This window comes from Penicillium diatomitis (assembly GCF_028827545.1).
Source record: "Penicillium diatomitis strain IBT 30728 chromosome Unknown utg000008l_segment0_segment0, whole genome shotgun sequence".
Taxonomy (NCBI): Eukaryota; Fungi; Ascomycota; class Eurotiomycetes; order Eurotiales; family Aspergillaceae; genus Penicillium; species Penicillium diatomitis.
In genome coordinates this window covers 262,934-278,641 of record NW_026623180.1, presented here as the reverse complement: position 1 = coordinate 278,641, position 15,708 = coordinate 262,934, and the positions used below count along the sequence as shown (strand labels likewise).

The 15,708-nt window shown below is 50.7% G+C and overlaps 2 protein-coding genes across 2 annotated transcripts; one reads left to right on the top strand and one right to left on the bottom strand.

Annotated features, from left to right (window-relative positions):
• Positions 1–1,834: 1,834 nt before the first annotated feature.
• N7539_006167 (DUF3405 domain-containing protein) lies at positions 1,835–4,205 on the top strand (the record flags this gene model as incomplete). Its single annotated transcript, XM_056935769.1, has 4 exons — positions 1,835–2,142; positions 2,223–3,059; positions 3,161–4,007; positions 4,104–4,205. The coding sequence occupies 4 exons, from the start codon at positions 1,835–1,837 to the stop codon at positions 4,203–4,205; spliced, it is 2,094 nt and encodes a 697-aa protein (XP_056788693.1).
• Positions 4,206–5,125: 920 nt separating this feature from the next.
• On the bottom strand, positions 5,126–14,686 carry N7539_006166 (membrane morphogenesis protein VPS13; the record flags this gene model as incomplete). The annotated part of the gene is made up of 2 exons (XM_056935768.1): positions 5,126–5,163; positions 5,236–14,686. 2 exons carry the CDS (start codon positions 14,684–14,686, stop codon positions 5,126–5,128), a joined length of 9,489 nt encoding a protein of 3,162 aa, XP_056788692.1.
• Between the last annotated feature and the right edge of the window lie 1,022 nt (positions 14,687–15,708).

The window sequence follows — 15,708 nt, the reverse complement described above, 5'->3', positions numbered from 1 at the left end:
AGCACTGACATTCTTATGCCGAAAAACCGATTTTCCATCAATCTGGGCCAGGCAGAGTGCACTCACGTGCTCAGTGACAGGTGACCGCGACCAAAGTGGAGGTCCATCGACTATTACTTCAATCGCGCCGTCGTCCATCTTTGGTGATCATCAACTTTTCTATCAAACATCCATTCTGACAGTCCACGTGTGGTCTGCCCTTCCAAGGAAACAACATCGCTGAATCAAGTGCTGCAGTTGTGTGTAAGACACCGCGCTATTCGCGTCACCCGGCATAGATGCTGTCTTCATTTACTCGCGTTTCAAACTCATTGGCCGGGCGCAGCATTTCATAGAACCCCGGTCTGGAGCTGTCCGCCACACGGAAGAGGCTTTGAGCTGGCTGATCTGATGAGCCGGTCGATATGTCTCCAAAGCTCGCTCGCGATGGACGCATAAGCCTGCCCTTGAAATCCCTCACAGGCTTTTCTAGTATACAAGTGTACATGCTACGATCTTGCGATCAATGGACAAAGGTCCTTTTCGACTTTCAAGGAGCTGTGGCCAGTTGGCCATATCCATAATGCACCACTCAGTCTCACAAACGACCAAAAAATTGATGCTCCTCAGTCAGTCATTCAACCATTCTTCCGTACTGTGTGGGTGCTGAGCAAAGCGGATCGAATTGAGCCCCCCCGCCGCGACGACCCACGCTGCTCCAAACTCAAAAAGGGTCCAGCACGTTACAACGCTCTGAGTTGCCTCCCACGGGCCTTTCCGGACGCTAATCGTGTCTGTGCCCCTGTCGCCCTAATATTATCCATCTCACGGCACACTGAGAACACTGAGTGGTGTTCTGTGCCCCTCTTCCATGGGCTTCTCATAGGCCACCATATCCGTTTTCCAAGTGGCTACCCGAGCCCTTATCCATAGCCGATCACACCAATGATGCTCGCCACAAGCACAAGGACAGATGAGCAGTCTCGCGACTCCCAACCGCTAAGCTTTGTCGAACATCAAACGCGACAGCCTCGGACTCACGCACTGCCAAGAGAAGAAGGAGAGAGCGCAGCGAAGAAGTGGCCAGGATTCTGCTCATCTCGATTCGACCGACAGCTCAGGGGCTGAGGGGCCCCCTCCCATTGCAAATTGCAGATTGTCTGGTGCTGACGGCTGAAGGCCCACGGTCCACCTGCACCCAATAACCTCTTCAGGTGGGATCGGCTCTTTTTCCACAGTCCCATGTATCACGCCTTTCCTCTTTCATCACTGGCGATGGGGCCGACTCACTTTCTCGGGATCAATCACTGGCGAAGACATCCCACGCGCGATACACCTTCGCATCGTGGCTGAAGGAGACTGGGCCATAAGTTACAGGGGATTGAGACAATGTGGACTGGGGCGATGAAGTTCCCAGGCTGGACAATCTCCATCCACAATGTAGCCAAAGGTAGCGATGAGATAGAAGCGATTTTCAGGGCTGTCAGAGGCTCTCTGGCGGGATGACCACAGCATTACTACTACTACGACTGGTGCGTACTACTGGACCCCGACTTTATCGGTCGTGATTATTTTTGAGTATTTCCGTTTTTTTCTACTTTTCTCTTTTGGGGTTTGTTCTTATTCTTCTTGGGGATTGTACACTCCCCTGAATCTAGTCTCCCACATCACTGCCTCGTGCTCATTCCCCTCACCAGCTCTTGTTTTCTCCCTGCTTGAGCTCTCCAACGTGTTACGTGACCGCGTCAACTTGGGACTTTGACGCTTACCACGGCGAGCCCAGCTGGAACACCCTCGGCCGCAGACTATGAGATAGATCGCGATGTCGCCGGGTTCTGCTGCAAGTTTGCTTCCAATGGACCAAATTCTCAATCTGCAACAGAAGGGCATGACGGCTCTGCGACCCAGAGCATTTATGACCTCTCGTCCAACGGGATGGCTGCGCATTGTCATCGTAGTAGCTGGTCTGTTTGCTCTCATCGAGTCCGTCTCCCGGCTTAGCGGGCATTCCGCTTTCACACCAGGATGGGACAGTCTCTCCCACCCACCTGTTCTTCGTCCAGGTGATTATCGACAGCAGCCAACTCATCGGTTACCGAGCGACAGTGCAGCGTCGGTGCAGGACGTCGGAGCTGACGATATGGGAAATACCCACAATGTCAGGTGTGTACAACGGCATTTCTCCTTGTAGAAGCAGCATGCAGCTTTACGGCCAACTGACCATACAAATTTCTTATCAATAGAGATGAGAATTTCTACTTGGGCGGCACGCGAACCTTGACGAGCTCTCAATCCTCAGAGGGTAGACACCCTCAACCGGTCATCTACGATCCCTATCCGGAGTACAACAGCAAGGCGTGGAGGAACAAATATCATGGTCAATTCAAGCCATGTGAGGGTCCTCGAGGTCGTGATCTGGATCGCACTCGCATGGAGGACATGATGCTGGTCTACAAGGGCAATCAGATCTCTTTCCCCGACCCGAAGTTCGGTTCGCATGAGGCAATGGGGCTGGATGGTGATGTCTGTACGGATCGCTTCAGCCGCTTCGGTGCCTATGGCTACGGTGCGGACAACGACGACGAGGTTCCAGGTTTCCTGCGGCCGGAGCCTGTGCACTGGGACAGTGTAGATTGGAATGCGCTCCAGACTCAGTGTTACGAGCGCAATGCCGATCGATTCAAGCCTCGTGATACCGAAACCCCGTCTGCGCGGGGCCCGTTAGCCTTCGAATTCAAGCCTTCCCATCCTCAAGCTGAGCGCGAGGAAGCCACAAACACCGGCATGAAGCAGTATCGCGCTCGCTCAGCCATTCTGATTCGCTCGTGGCACAGTATGCTCTGGACTCCAAATCATCGGGAGTACCTGCGAGCTATGATCATGGAATTAAGTTTGCATTCGGGCGGCGAGTACGAAGTGTTCCTGTTGGTGCACGTCAAGGACGACGCACTACCGCTCTTCTCCGACCCCCAGACCGTTCACGAACTGCGGCAAACGATCCCACCAGAGTTCCGCAACATGGCTTTGTTCTTCAACACCAAGCTGTTGGAGGCTTGGTACCCCAAGATTGAAGAGCACACGTAAGAAATTGACCTCCCGACTCCCTCTGACTGATTCGCCAAGTGCGATTGGATCGATCGCGATCTAGCAGGCAGTCCCTTGCTGACACTTCATTCTCTAGCCCGGTTCTCCAACATCATCAGCCCATCCAGATCTTTGCTCAGCTGTATCCCCAATTCGATTACTATTGGCAATTCGAGATGGATGGCCGTCACACCGGCAATATTTACCACTTCTTAGACAAGGCGATTTCCTTTGCGCGTGAACAGCCGCGCAAATATCTCTGGGAGCGAAACGCGTACTTTTACACACCCGGAGCCCATGGCCCATGGGAAGAGTTCATGGAGATGACGAATCACAGCCTGCAGGGTCTGTCCGATAGGACAATTTGGGGTCCTGTTTTGGGGACGGGAATTCGACCCTTGGGCCCTCAGCCCCCAACCCAGTCCCCCGACGAGGATAACTTTAACTGGGGTGTTGGCGAAGAAGCGGACATGATCACCTTCCTTCCCGTCTTCAATCCCAAGGAAACGACCTGGACTTTCCCCGACAAGATCTGGAACTTCAAAAATGGGCTGGAAACTCCGCGTCGCGCGGCAGTCATCACGATGGGCCGATACTCAAAGCGCCTGCTTGGTCTCATGCACCAGGCCCAGGCAACCCGGGGACTTGGACTCGCTTCTGAAATGTCCGGTGTTTCGTGGTGCCTGTTCCATGGCCTGAAGGCTGTTCATGTTCCGCACCCCATCTATGCCGATGGTCAGTGGACACCGCAGGAGCTTGCTCAGATCTACAACCGCGGTACGCCGGAGAATGTCAACGGTGGCCACGACAGCATTTGGAACTGGGATCACCTCTATGATCATATCATGTACCGACTCTCCTACATGTTCACAACATTCACCGCCGAGGACCTGTATCGACGATGGCTTGGATATAAAACGACGGAGAACAAGGGCAGCACTAAGGTATGTGACTAAAGGCCGGCTCCGCACTTACAATATGGTGCAGCCATTACAATTTCGCATAATGCTCCTACTGATCACAATGTTCTTGAATATTAGGCTTCTGAAGCCCAATATGGACGTCACTGCTTCCCATCCATGTTCCTCCACACCATCAAAAATACCGAGTACCGATTTGGTCCCGACAAGGCAGTGCCTTGACCCTCTCTTTCTCCTTCGCCTTTTATTCTTTTCTATTTTTTTCTTTCTTTTTGCTCACTTGATGTGGATTTCAAGTGTCCTTTCATTTACATTTCATGTATCTACTATTCATACCCTTGTCTATATAAAACGGACCATTTTCATGGGCGTTGGGAGGTGCCGATAATCTTTTTGATCACCAAGACTTTTTTCTCCTTGCGCCTGTTATTCTTCTTTTTACTCTCATGTCACCCTTCTTTTCTACATTGCCATCTCGATTCAACCTTTTTGTCTTAGTCCAGCCTTGACTGCTTCGTTTTGCTTCTGTCTGGTTGCTCGTCAGGTCGTGAGTTGCTGATATGCCGCAACGGTTACATTAGCTAGAGCTTGCTTCTTTCAAAGAATTGACAATCTCGGAAATCTCGTGAAAGTCAGGAATGCCGGCTATCTTGAAAAGAAAGGACCGGGTTTTCTTATCCCTGGAACGGCGTGGATTTTATCTTGATATGAGAGGACGGGACCGATGCCCCTGAGTACTTGATCGTAAGATGGTGGGTGATGTAGGATTGATTATAACTGCTACATCTGGGACAGAAATGAAAACAACATACAGCACTAAAATGACAGCAGTACATTTACTGTTGGACTCGAGGCTCATATGGTCTATGGGCATACGCCCTTGCTCAGGGAGCTCTTCACGTCAAGTGGTGGAGATTACAATCACAATTGAAAGGATTATCAAATTACCAGTATACCGGGCGGCAGTCTTAAATTAAGAGGAGCAGTCATGGTGGTCTGAAGGCGTCTTCAAGAATTACAGATACCATGAGCCAGAAACCGCATGCATTATTGTGAAATGCTCGCGGTCGTACACAAAAGTGGAATGAAAGAAACAAGAAAAACATGTCATCACATCATAGTCAAAAATGGACTTCGGCCGTCTATCCTCGATTGTACTTTTCATTAAAGGCGTTGACCGCTAAAAGATCGTGTGTTAGGTACTGGATATCAAGCATGCTCCTGGGAAAACGGAAGGATCATGGAAGCTTACCGATAGCAATCTGTCTGTACAGCCAATTTCGGGAACTTTCATCTTGGACAGGAATAAAAGGCCCGTTGGCACCTCCCTTGAGCGTGATACTCATGCCAGTGCGTTCTTTGGAGATGGTTTGGATATCCGTCAGGCGGATATCCCACTCCGTGTAGAGCTTCTTCGTGCGCACAAGCATGATCCGTGCGTAGGTTAACAGGACCAACATGTCGCGGCCAGGAAGCTCCAAGTGAGCAATGTAATCTTCGTTGAAGTACTTGCCGTCGTCGGTGGTCTTGAGCCAGAATTGACCGAGTGCTTCACGTTGAGAATACGGACGGACAATACCATCGGTACCAATGAACCGAGTCAACCGAACACGATCGAGGCCCTCGGCGTCAAAGACAGTGGTCGTGTTACGCACGCCCTCGGCAAGATTAGATGCGAGATCGAAAGCACCGATAGCGGGCTTGGTCGCCAATCCCAAGAATCCCTTTCCGACACCCTTGATGAAACCTGCAACGCCTTCTTTCTCTGCGCCTTGCAGTGGGTGACGGGCCAGACCGCCAATCCCGCTGGCCAAGCTGGTTGCGAACGCATTGCCACCAGCTGTTATACCATAGAGGGCATGCTTAGGACGATTGCGCGATTTTGACATGCGGCGCTGGTCTTGGAATTCCTTATCCAAAGTAGCCGCTGCGAGCCCCTTGGACATGCTGCCCGTGAACTTTGCCATGCTGTCTGAGAATCCAAACACGGATTTTTTCACGAAGCTGGTGGCTCCCTTGGCAATGCCGAAGCCCAAGTCTTGAGGTCGATCAGTCATGACCAAGCCTTGGTATGGTTCGTAGAAAATGTCCGCAACACCAGAACTGATGTTGTTGAAAAGACCAACGGGATTTCCGATGATGTCTGCCGATCCAAGGATGACATGGACTTGACGAACGAATTCTTGGGTATAGTGTGCTTGAATATTGCTGACTAGTCTGCCAAAGGAGACTCGGGCATTCTCAAGCATCAGCGCGTTGAGTCTGACTGGTGCATCATTCACATTACCCATGGACATTGTCATGACATTGACGACGAACATCAAAGGATTAGAGGGCTGCATCGTATCTTCGACGTTGATGCGTTCGGTACGCATGAACGAGATATCCAGCTGCATGGGCTGTAGGTGGAGTAGTTCGAAATAGACATCCCGGCTAGCATCGTTCTGCTGGGGTTCCGGGATGTTGAAGTCTTCGTCACATAACTGCCCTTCTTGGGGCTCGGACCACGAAGCCCCGGGAATCTTGACAAAATCGAGAAGTGCATAGATGAAGTCTTCATCGACTTCAAGTGTCATCTGTTGCAACAACAATGTCGCGTACTTGATGTAGAGAACACCATACGAATCATCCTTGACTCTGGTGATCATCGCATGGAAGATCGGATGCGCCTCCATTTCCTTTCCAGTCTTAGGAACCACACTGGGATACAACAGCATTGGGAAGATGCCGCCATACAGTTGATTGTCGATTTGTATCCATTTGATGGATGTGTTGAGGGTTTGATAGACTCTCGATTCGCGGAACTTGATCTCAATTTCTCGGAATGTCATATAGAGCAATTCCTTCATCTTTTGGTTGATCAACGAGATGCCAATACCCCCAAGTCGGAGCTGAGCCTTGAAAGTCACGTCCGAATTCGTCTCCTTCACTTCAAATCCGGCAGTCACACTGTTTTGGGACGATTGCCCCTTCTGCTGCTTGTAAAGACTCTTTGAAGGTTTGAAATTGGACAGCACTAACGTCTGAGTAGGTCCGTGGGCCACGATGTTGATATCGATGATCTTCTGGTACTCGCCGGGTCTTGATGGAGGGATCCGCATGGGAATCAGGTTACCGATCTCCGCGATTCTGATATGTCTTTCTTTACCCTGGCATGTGAGAACAAGGGACTTGTTCTTCGTCGCCGGGTAATCCCAGGCATAGGGCATGATACTCCGAGGCGGCAAGCGATAGCGAATGGGTCGCCATCCACTCGAGCGATCGACTTCATCATCTTCAGCATTGGGGTTGGCTTGGAAGAAGATAAACTCCAAGTCACTTTCATTGCGCATGGAGTACGGCCAATTTCGCGTCTCAACGCTGAGATGCAGGAAGATAGTAGCATCTTCGATGATGACATCGATCTTGATCAACTTCTGGCGCTGGTTCGCTTTGGCCAATTTCACGTGAACCGTACCTACGTCCGCAATGTTGAAGGGAGACGACCACTGATTGTTCACACCAGGGAAGCAAAGACACAGCTGCTTCTCGGCCACTTGCCGAAGGAAGTGCAAGGGCACAAGCTCTCCGCTGCCAATTTGGATTACATTCGAAGAGCCAGGCTCTCGGACCAACAATTCCTCGTTGAGCTTGCTCTTTAGAATGAATCGTGGAGTGACCGTGACAACCTTGGTCAATTTGTACTTTCCTTGGCCTTCAGTGACCGAAAAGCCAGAGTGGAATTCGGACCTTCCTTGTCTGTCAGGGAAAACAACTTCAAAGGTGCTTCCGATTGCTTCGAAACTCTGCGGCTTGCTCCAGCCAGAATCTCCAACTTTGAGAATGGACCGATTCTTCTGGTCATCATTGTTGTAGGAGTACATGTATGGCAAGGCACGTCCTTCATCTCGCGGATCCACTCGTAATCCCTGACCGGCAGCGTTGCGAGCAGATTGGAGGAACGCCTTGCTCTGAATGTCCATGGGAAGTCCAGTCTTGTTGAGAATCACGTAAGGACTGTACACAGATACCTTGAACGCGCCACCACTATCAGGTATGTTGAAGTAGTGAAGCTTCAGCTTCAGTTGAAGACCTTGATCATCCTTCAAAGAGAGGACGTGCTCCCTGCGGTAATCTTGAGAATTGCCATTGACGATGGCGAACTCGCTTTGCTTGTACACTGTATCTTCCAAGTCGATGCTGAGCAGAAGCAAATGCGACAGTTCGACAACGTGAACAGGGCTAACGCCTCCCTTCCTCAAAAAGTTCGTCCAGTCCTTTTTGGTGTTCTTGTCGTAGATGCGATACTTGAAATCGAAAGGAAGGAGATTCTGGATCTCGACCGGGGCGAAGATTCGGACTCGCATGTAAGGGTAGGAGTTAGTCAATGAGTCCTTCTTGTTATAGGAAGCATTGACCTGGAAGTAGAAAGGCGGAGATTGCTGGGCACTCTCGCTGATACACTTAATGGTTCTCGTTGGCCTCTTCAATAAGTCCTTCCAGAAAAGCTGTTCGTTTGACCAGTCATAGCCAAAGCCCTGGTCAGGTCTGATGACTAGCGAATGCATGTACGCCGCGCCCACAGGTGCAGGACGCGCATCACCCGGCAACACCTTCTCAATTTTCAAAAGATGGCCGTCGTTCGGGCTGAAAACTCCCAGTTCGACGGGAATCTGGGTATTGTTTTCGACAAGTAAGGGTGACCGGAAAGTGATGTATTTCACGTTGTCTGCGCCAAGCCTGACCTCGACAAGGAGCCGGTGGAGCACGTTGTCACGTTTCGGTTTCAGGCTATATATGGTCTCGCCTTCGCGCGCAACAGGAATGCGATTGATGCTTTCGAACCCGCTTCCCTCCAGCTTGATTCCTACAATCCCACCATGGCCCTCCGGTGTCAAAGTCTCACGTACAGCGGTAGACTCCTCGAATCGCCAGGGATACTCCTCTCCATCGCTGAGTTTCGCGGCAGGGCCCTCGTCTCCTGCATTCGTATCAGCCCAAACGCTCAGATCGAATCCAGTGTAGTTTCGGATTCTGTAAGGAGCGTCTGCGCCTCGTGGCTTGGAGAGCACGTCCTCTTCGGTGTTGAGGAATTGGAAAGACTTTGAGGCAAGCGCAATTGTCGCGGATGTAACAGTAAGCTCCATGGTCTTATGTGAGAATGCGTCTATGGAGAAGACATCCGGATTGACCTCCTTTGCCACGTGGAAGCCAAGGTGCCACGGCTCGATGAATGGCTCCCAGGCGGATTTGGAGAAGTTGTAGACATTGATGAAAGTTTCGAAGTTGGTGTCAATATTGAGGGTGGAAGACCAATCACTCACATCGACGGTGAACTTTTTGACACTCCAGTCAAGAAGAGGTAAATCATGCAAGTCGCCGATCAGGATGACTCTGACACCATCAATCTTTGCAGATAGTTCTTCGCGCTTGACGACCGCAGACCGTTGTGAAGTGACCCAAGTCTCGGGTTTACTCGTTGTTTGACTTGCACGCCGACGCGACTGTGTGACAACTGTGGACGAAGCCTTGCTGACTGAGCGAGCCCTTGTTTTTCCGTCGCCAATTCGTTTCGCTTCGTCATTTTCGAGTTGTTGAGTGCCCTGAGCACGCATTTCGGAGGCTTTGTTGACAATTTGAAGAGCCATGAGGATATCGCGCAAGGACAGACGAAGGACGAGCGGCTCAATATGAGCTTCAATGGAAGTCAAAGCAGAGCCCTTTTCTTGCGTCCGGCTGTCCACGGTGACCTCAGCTGTAAAATCGTCGAGGATACGAAGACGACTATTTTCAAACTTGTCCATACGGCATAAGAACATTCCTACCTTTTGTACTTGTAAAGTCGACACATTCTGGTGGGAAACGAGAATCTGCTTTGTCCCGAGCACAATTGCTTCAGAATTGGCAATGGCAGGATTGGCCACCATGATGACCTGAGCATCCACCAGATTAAGTCTGAAAGAGACAGTCGTATTCCCAACTTGAGAATCGGCAGTGGGAGCTTCTGCCGACACTTTGCTGGCGGAGACGGCCACCTCCGAGTCAATGTCTGATCCCTCAGCGGACTCTGTGTCCTCTTCAAGAACCTCAACGGCGCTTTCTGAAGCAAATGCAGAGTTACTGAAAGATTGCAGGGCCGAGAGATAGTCAAGAGCGAACATTATTCGGGGACTGTCAATCGTCAAAATGGCAGTGACATGTCTTTCTGGGCCAGGGGACATTGACAGGCTTGCCAAGAATTGTTGTTGGACGTCATTATTGATCAAGGACATGATATTGCGGAACTTGTTTTTGTCTTGTTGACGACTGTCACGGATCGAGAAAGAATGTATGAGAAGCTCCGACTCGAATGAGCCATCCGTCAGCATACGGAGCTTGACTCTCGTGTCATTGAGAGAGAACTTCGAAAGGCTTGCATCTTCCAGGCGGCCAACAGGCTGGTTGTCATCGGCCAAGATGAGCTCCAACCCAACACTGTCCACCTTGAAGATCATATCTAGTCGCACCCATGTCTCCTTGCTCCCGTCAGTATTGACCGCTGACTCGGGACCGGACGAATCAGGCGAGGAAATCGATGAAGTGGACTCTTCTCTCGACTCTTTCAAAGAATCTGGCAGGGATTCAATTGCTTCAAGCTCCTGTTGTTCACTATCGGTCGCAAACGCCCCAGGAATAGATTTGGACAACTCCAGCAAGAACTTCAGCTGACTTTGCGAGATGCAAAGATTGATAGGCGACAAAGATCCCTCTACTTCCATGTCAGGACGAGGGTTGTTGGCTTGATGCTCAAGATAGCAAATACTGAAATCGAGATTAACTTTCTGAATCATGTCGAGCTCTTCCACCTTTCCGTTGCCGTAGTGTAGTTGAGACGTAAGACGAATGTTGCGTACCCCCGTAGAGATGACATTGACGGAAGGGCTGTCTTTGGAATCATCCATCGGAACAAACTCATTCTTGGCGTATATCTCTCCGAGGTATGCGGTGATGCTATCTGTGGATCTGTCTTCTGCCATAGCTCGTGGGAACACCAGGATGGGAGTCTTGACTTCAACATCCACGCGCATGCGGGACTGGCTTTCCTGTAGCTGAGTTGCCTGGTTGGCTGCGGCTTGACGCGCCGCATTAAAGATTGCCTGCATCTTTCCAAACTTGACCAGGAAGTTAATGATCTTGCGATAGGGCTCTTCCATAAAGTTGATCTTGACGGATCCGGACCTTAGGTAGACCTCGGAATCGTAGCCAGGATGTGATTCACTGTCGGGATCAAACGTCTCATATTTGAAATCTGCGAAATCGTCGCCTTCAATTGTCAGAAGGCGGCGAAGGTCCGAATCTCGTTGTGCGCCAAGATTGACGTCGTCAACCAAAGTCAAGCTTCCAATTCGCGACTGAATCTTCATAGCGCGACCGACCAAGAATATGCCCACGTCGGCGGTGTTGAGACTCAGAGTCGCTAATCGTACACCATCATTGTTAAGGATCAACGCGATGCTCTTGAGGTTTGACTTGATTCGAATCTTGCCAGCCTCCTGAACTTCTTGCTCAATACCAGGACTCTGCTCCACAAACTCATCTGTCTGAGGAGACTGGCTGTTTTCCTGCTGTGGATTCGTGAATGTCAACAGAATGAAATCAAGAAGTGTGAGTAGTGTCTTCCTAGTCACGACAAGATTGATTGTTGAGACAGAGATCTCTAGATTCATGGCCACTCCCTCGTACACAGCATCAAGCTCAGGAGATTCTGGCTTGACTCGCACCATCTTCAGGTGGAACAAGTCATTGTTTTCATCCGCGTCGAAGCCCGTGGAGGAGATGATTTGTTTGAATTCAGGGACCGGATTCTCCTCAATGTGATCATCCACGCTCAAAGACTTCAAAATCACGTCCGCAACCATGTCACATGGTCGCATGTAGAAGTCGAGCTCGAACCCTTCCGCAACCAACTCCACTAGTAGTTTATCTTTTTGTGATTCTTCAGGATCAGCGCGGAATAGCGATCCTCGAAGACGCCCAACATGAAACTTGAACTCGAAGTCGCGACGGTGAATATTGACATCTGAATCGAGGCTCTTTTGAATGGTTTGGCTCTCATCAACGGCATCTGAGTCTTCGTCTTCGTCAACGACAGGAAGGTCCCGTTGAAGCGTTGGCTGGAAGGAGGCTGATCTAGCTCTGGTGGTGATGGCAGAATTTTTGGAGGCTGCCTCTTCTTTGGACGAACCGTTTTTGGGTTCTTCGAAATGCGGAATAGCAATGTCAATCAGCTTCATAAGTCCCTTATATTTCGTGTCGGACATGGAGGCATGGAGTTCCGGCAGATGGCCTGAAATACGTGTTCTGGTGAGCTGAGTCACCTTCGGAACGATGCACATCTCCAGCACAAAATCGACATTGATGCGGTCAATGAGATGGAAATTCTTTGACTCTACTCCCTTCGTGAGCTGTGCTTTCGTGGCATCTATTCCTGGTCCGATGAGGACTTGGGTGGAGTCCAGTTTGATGATGAACCTGTCGTACAACAAATGCTCAAGCTGCTTGTAGTCCTCTTCTTCATACTGACGCTTTTGTTTGTTTTGCAAGTCGTTCATCGCTTTTCGATCGACCAGCTCGCTGTTCACACTTGCATGACCGGCATCGATGATTAAACATAGAGAGCTTTCCTGGGTGATACTTTCCGGCACAATGATAAGCGGAGCGCGCACGTCGAACTGGGCATCAACCTTCTTGTGCTCTTGCAGGGCAAACTCCAAGCCAGCACGTGTTTGCTGCCGAAGACCTTCTACTGTAGCTCCTGCGGTATCCAGTAGCGCGCCGATGGATTCCATGTGCCGCTCTGGAGGCTCGAAGAACTTCACGATACCCACGATGAATCGGGGGTTGTAGATGACTTCGATACTCTTGAGCTTGACCTTGACCGCAGTATCTGCATCACTGTCCAATGGATTTTTCTCCAGCTGCAAGTGGAACAGACTGTCTTCGTCCATGAAATCGTTCGCACCTGCCTCTGAAACAAGCTCATCATCATCGGGGTTCGAGTTTCGCTCCTTGTCGTCCTCGGGTAGTGAATCCTTTACCCTCACAATCTTTGGATAAAGAGTACCTGGTGTGGTTCCATCGTACATCTTTAGGCCCCCGAGATCGAGGTCGAGCAAATACGAGTCCGGGCGTTGCAGTGCTTTAGCACGGAAGTTGTCGAATACGAGCTTCATTATCTCATTGTTGGCGCCATGCGGATCTTTTTTCAAGGTGAAGCTACCTGCCCGAAGACTCCAATTGATCTGAAGTTTCACCCATTCTCGGGGCACATCGACACTCTCAGCGAGTGCTCTTTTTTCGTCCCAGTCAATGGCGTTGTATAGTTCTTGGCGCTGTTCTTCCGTCATGGCGACCTCTTCGGACTCAGCCGGCTTACTTCCCCAGATCCATTGTGACCATGACTGTTGTTGAGCGGGTTTCTTGACGCCCACTTTCTCCTTGCGCAGCTGATTACGTGCTAGCGATCGCCAGAATCGAATGTCTTCATAGCTGAGCTTGTACTCAATCCGGTTGAGCTCTTTCGTCTCTTCCGCGGTGAGTGTCTCCTCGCGCTTCCTCTTCTTGAAAAGGTTGATGTAGGTTATCCGATCGTCTCTGCGTTCCTTGATGTAGTCCCAACTCCGTCTTCGGTTGCGATCGTGAATCTTGCTGAGAACGGCTTCTCCCGCAAACTTGAGCCAAGCACGAGGATCCTCCTTCACGGAAGACTTTGGCTGGTAACGCTTATACTCTTGGTGACGAATGAAATAGTGGAAAAGGTCAACAAGCATCAACGCGTCGCGATATTGGTTGTCGTCCAGAACAAAGCCAAGCTCGTCAAAGAGTAGTCGGGCTTTCATAGCCGGGCGGTCATGTTTGCCAGACTTGTCCAGTTCGAGGCCTGCGCGGCCACTGACTGGACGAAGCATGTATTGGTTGCCATCACCGTTATCAATCGAGTCGCGCAATTTGTTAATCAAATCCTCATGAGCGATACCTTGAGCATCGGCGCCAATATCAGAGCCACGGCCAGTACCGAGCAGAGTGGCATCCGTATTCCAGTAAACAGAGAGGGCTCCGAGTGTAGCTAACTTGTGGGTGGTGTCCGAGGTCGATTGAATGAAGGTCGGTCGCCAGTCTGAGTCTGTGCTGACCGCGCTGAGCTCCTTCAGAGTCAAGCCAACCGCGAAGGGATGACCAGGCGAGGCGATTGAATCCTCGTAGCGAATATGAACATTCTTGATCGAGATCTGCAAATTGTCCACAACCGCCGTGACCATGCTCTGGGTGAAGCTCTGATTCCGCCGCTGCTCTTCTTGACTCATGCCTTCTTCGTGGCGCTCACGGATCAGCTCGGCGCTTTCCACCTTGTCCATCTTCAACGCATGTGCACGTTTGTCCTCTTCTTCCGCATCGTATTCCGCGTCTTCCTTTGGCGCAGCCAGCAAGAAGACATCCTCGATGTCCACCTTGACAGGCTTGCCTCTGAGATTGGACCATGGGATCGATAAGGTGAGCTGGCCGACATGACCCTCGACCACATTCAAGGGCAGGTGCAGCTGATCCAGTGCCTCCCGGCGCAGTTCGAGGTTGCGTAATTTGACATCGCCGGACCAGATACCGATATTGAGCTGCTTCGCGTCGAAATTCTTGACGTAAATGCCAAGAAAGCGGTTGAGCAAGTTCGCGACCAGGCCCTCCAACATCGTTTCGGGTGTCGGGTGTCGGGCGACGGTCCGATCACAGGTTGGTTAAGGCAGGACTGTCGAGATCAGTGACGACGAAAGGTAACGGTGGGGCTCGTCATCAACGGCGAGAGGAACAACTGCTGCAGCGCCCAAGAAAAGTTAGCATCTGGTGGTGATCTGTCGCGCTTGCATGCTTCGCGATGAACAGGCCAGACCACGCGCGACTGCAAGTGTACTTACTGCTTCGGTGCCCGACAAGTTGTGTATACTGTATGCAGTATTCAGCCCATTCAAATCCTATGGGCTTGCCCGCGACAATCAGGCAAAGTGTACTAAGGCACCACTGGGACGAGAAAAGGCGGGGATGGCTTCGTAATTGGGGGGCTCGGAAGTTTGGTAGAGCGTCGAGCACAGTAAATGGAGGAAAATGACAGCTTTACGATTGTAAATTTGTCTAAGCAACGACGAGTTAACAAGTTTTGGTTTTATCGAGCCAAGCCAAAGGGGAGGGGGCCAGAGTGCAGACTGCCCAATTGCGTAGATTCTGTAAGACTAAAAGATCGCTGGTCGCTGGTTTTACCGAACCGGTTACGCATGCAGTGCTGCGCCGGCCGCTGGACTTTGGGCGGCTGAGGTGGCCCCGACCGGCGTGACCTGCTCAAGACTCCAACCGGCATCAACTGGGGGAAAACACAACACCCGCTATTGTTGATTGAAGGTATGATCCGATTTACAGCAGTAGACGGGCAGGCATTCCGTGGCCTCTTTTCTTCAAGGGAGAGGACCAGTCTTCTTGACTAGACAGATTCACAAAATTGGAACTTGAAGGTTGAGTTCTAAGCATTGTAGTCGAGGAAAACACCAAGCATTTCAAAACAATAAAGAGCTAAAGCGAGTCGTGTTTACTTTCAGTAGTATACTCACATACTGACTTGACTCGGTAACATTTGAGGCCGCAACAGTGTTGCGGGCGGCTGGACTCTAAACCGCCAAAAAGCAGGACCTTCGCGACGCAGAGTGACGTCGGCCCCTCAGCAGTA